Below are 2,830 nucleotides of genomic sequence, written 5' to 3'. Positions count from 1 at the left end.
TACTGGAAATATCAATAAGTCAAGGGGGGTTTTCTGTAATTTGCCCTTAATCATATAGGGTTTTAGAATATGATGATTTTAATCCATGTGTTTAAACTAACTAATGAATGAGGTTATTTTGGTCATTTAATCTAAATACTTTTTTTTTTTTTTTTAAATAATATGGTTAAAATATTGATCGATAAGATTGTAATTTGTGAACGTCCGTTATTGTCATAACTCAAGGTTGTTGGCGTAGCTATGTAGGAAAGTATACAATTGTGTGGAATCAAGTGTGACTTCAGGGGTGTATGTGTAATTCATCATTATATATAGGGTTAAGTGCAAAAAAACTCCCTAAACTATTGCCCTTTTGCAAATAACATCTGAACTAAAAACCGTCTCCCATGAACTATTGATTTGTTACAATTAAGGACAAATCCATCACAAAATACTATTTTACCCTTTTTTATTAAAATTTTCATTTCTTATTAAATTATTTTTAATATTTTGTCTCAGATGTAAATATTAATTATACTATTTACCTTAATTTTATTTTTTGTATCAATTTATCATAAAAATGAAAAAAAATAGATAAACAGATTTGTAACTACCATTTTCTAAATTGATTACCTTATTATCAAAACTTTATTATTTATAATAAAACTTATTATAACCAATTTAAACATTTTTATTGTAAAAAAAATTCATATTTTTCATATAATATATTGATAAAAAATTAATAAAATACTTTTGAAAAAATACCTCATTTTCATGTAATATATTCATTAAAAATTAAAAAATTAATTAATTTTTTAAAAAACTTTCTACTAATTTTTTTATTTAAATAATTCATTAAAAAAATTAAAGATAAATTTATGCAAATTTAATAAAAAAATATCTCATCAAATTAGTATGAATTTTTTCATAATTTATTTAAATAAGAAAAATATATTAAATGTAATTCAATAAGAAGGGAAATTATGGTTATTTAATGAAATATAATATAATTTTTAAAGTATGTTATAATAAAATAAGATAATTTAGAGGATTTTATGCACAAATTATAATTAAAGGGGTTATTTACAAATTTAAACATAGTTCTTTGCACTTTATCCTTGTCTATATCCAATGTACAAATCCATCTGTGGGCGCCGTGGCTATATAAAGCGCGAAGCAAATGATAAAATCCTGCAAGATTTTAGAAAAGTAGAGATAAATACATTTCTTGCTCTGAAAAGTTAGGGTTTTGTTTGTTCATTCATCTCTGCTTGTTTCAAGCGACGATTTGGAAGAAAATGTCGGACTTCCTACCTAGCGATGTGTTAATCGACGTCCTCGCTAGACTACCGGTCAAGACCATCGTCCAGTGCACTTGTGTCTGCAAATCATGGTACTCTTTGCTCACAAGCCCTAGTTTCATCACCACACACCTCAATCGATCATGTCTTGCGAAAACCAACAACAACGACAACCACCTTCTACTGATTCAAAACCGCTCTGGTGATGATGGCGATAGAGTGCGTTACTCGCTAATGCGTTATTGGCAAGCCCGTTGTGAAACCGAAATGTTTTGTGATTATGCAGAGCTTGAGCTTCCGCTGAAGAGCGAAAGAGACCCTTATTTGAGGGTAATTGGTTGCTGCAATGGGCTCGTATGCCTTTCAGAGGATGTGTTTAATTACATGGAGGAGCTTCATCTATGGAATCCATCGATTCGGAAGACGATGGCTCTTCATCCACTACGTGTTACCTATCAATCACACGGTCCTTTTATGCAGTGGCGTAGCCAGAAATTTTCTTCAGTGAGGGCAATTTTTAACAACAATAATATATATATATATATATATATATATATATATATATATATTAGTTGAACCAAAATAATATATGTAAATATTAAATCAGTACTAAATATTTCAGAATAGTTTTTATATTCTAAAAGCAGGCAGTTGAGTTTTAAAAATGTTCATGGCATAATAATAGTAAATTTAAATGATAAAAAATTAGAAAGAATATCTTGTATTTTTTAAAAAAGTGTGAAAGAATATAATATCTTAAGAAAGTGGAAAAAAATATCATATTTTTTGAAAAAATTATATTCTTTTTTTGGAAAGATTATGTGCAATTTCAAACAATTATAGAAATATAAAAATCTTTATATATAAAATTAAAAAAAAAAATTAAAAAAATTAAAAATTCAGTGGGGACAACTACCCCCACTTGTCCCTATGTGGCTACGCCACTAGTGGTCAGGATTGTGCATCTTCTCAACGGAACCAGTGGGAGTTTTGAAGTTCCTCCTGAGGTTGACGTTTTCAGTTTGAGCACAGGCACATGGAGGAACATCAGCCATTTGGGTCTTCAATATACCATCAGAGAGAAGGCTCCCCAGGCTTATCTGAACAGGGCTGCACATTGGCTTGCTTATGATAGGGAAAGGAGGAGGGATTTCTTCTTCTTGATTGTGTCATTCCACATGGGTGATGAGGTATTTGGCTAGATCATGTTGCCTGCCAGCATGGTTAAGGCAGATTCGGTGTTAGGTGTTCGTGTTGCTAAGTTTCAAGAATCACTCTCTCTGATCGATATCCAGGCCTTCCAGGGTACTGGTTTGCACTATACTTGTTGCATATGGGTGATGAAGGAGTATGGCATCTCAGAGTCTTGGACCAAACTATTCAATATTGATATGAGTAGAGGATCATTCAGACTTGTAGCTGGCTTTGGAGGATCAATCAAACGTGTAGCTGGCTTTACAAGGCATGGTGGAATTCTATTTGGGACAGAAGCTGAGGATCTGGTAGCTTATGATCCGGCAGCCAAACGAGTGATTGATCTTTGTATTCGT

General features: G+C 31.3%; 1 protein-coding gene across 1 annotated transcript; it reads left to right on the top strand.

Moving 5' to 3' along the window:
* The first annotated feature begins 1,277 nt into the window (after positions 1–1,277).
* On the top strand, positions 1,278–2,482 carry LOC132273696 (F-box protein At3g07870-like). Its single transcript, XM_059774726.1, has 2 exons — positions 1,278–1,746; positions 2,229–2,482. The coding sequence occupies exons 1-2, from the start codon at positions 1,278–1,280 to the stop codon at positions 2,480–2,482; spliced, it is 723 nt and encodes a 240-aa protein (XP_059630709.1).
* Positions 2,483–2,830: the final 348 nt, after the last annotated feature.

This window comes from Cornus florida, unplaced genomic scaffold (genome assembly GCF_030987335.1).
Source record: "Cornus florida cultivar Cherokee Brave unplaced genomic scaffold, ASM3098733v1 CherokeeBrave_3.0.0_Hap2_Chr01, whole genome shotgun sequence".
Lineage (NCBI taxonomy): Eukaryota > Viridiplantae > Streptophyta > Magnoliopsida > Cornales > Cornaceae > Cornus > Cornus florida.
Note: the sequence above shows the minus strand (reverse complement) of the source record. Positions and strands in the feature narration are given on the sequence as shown.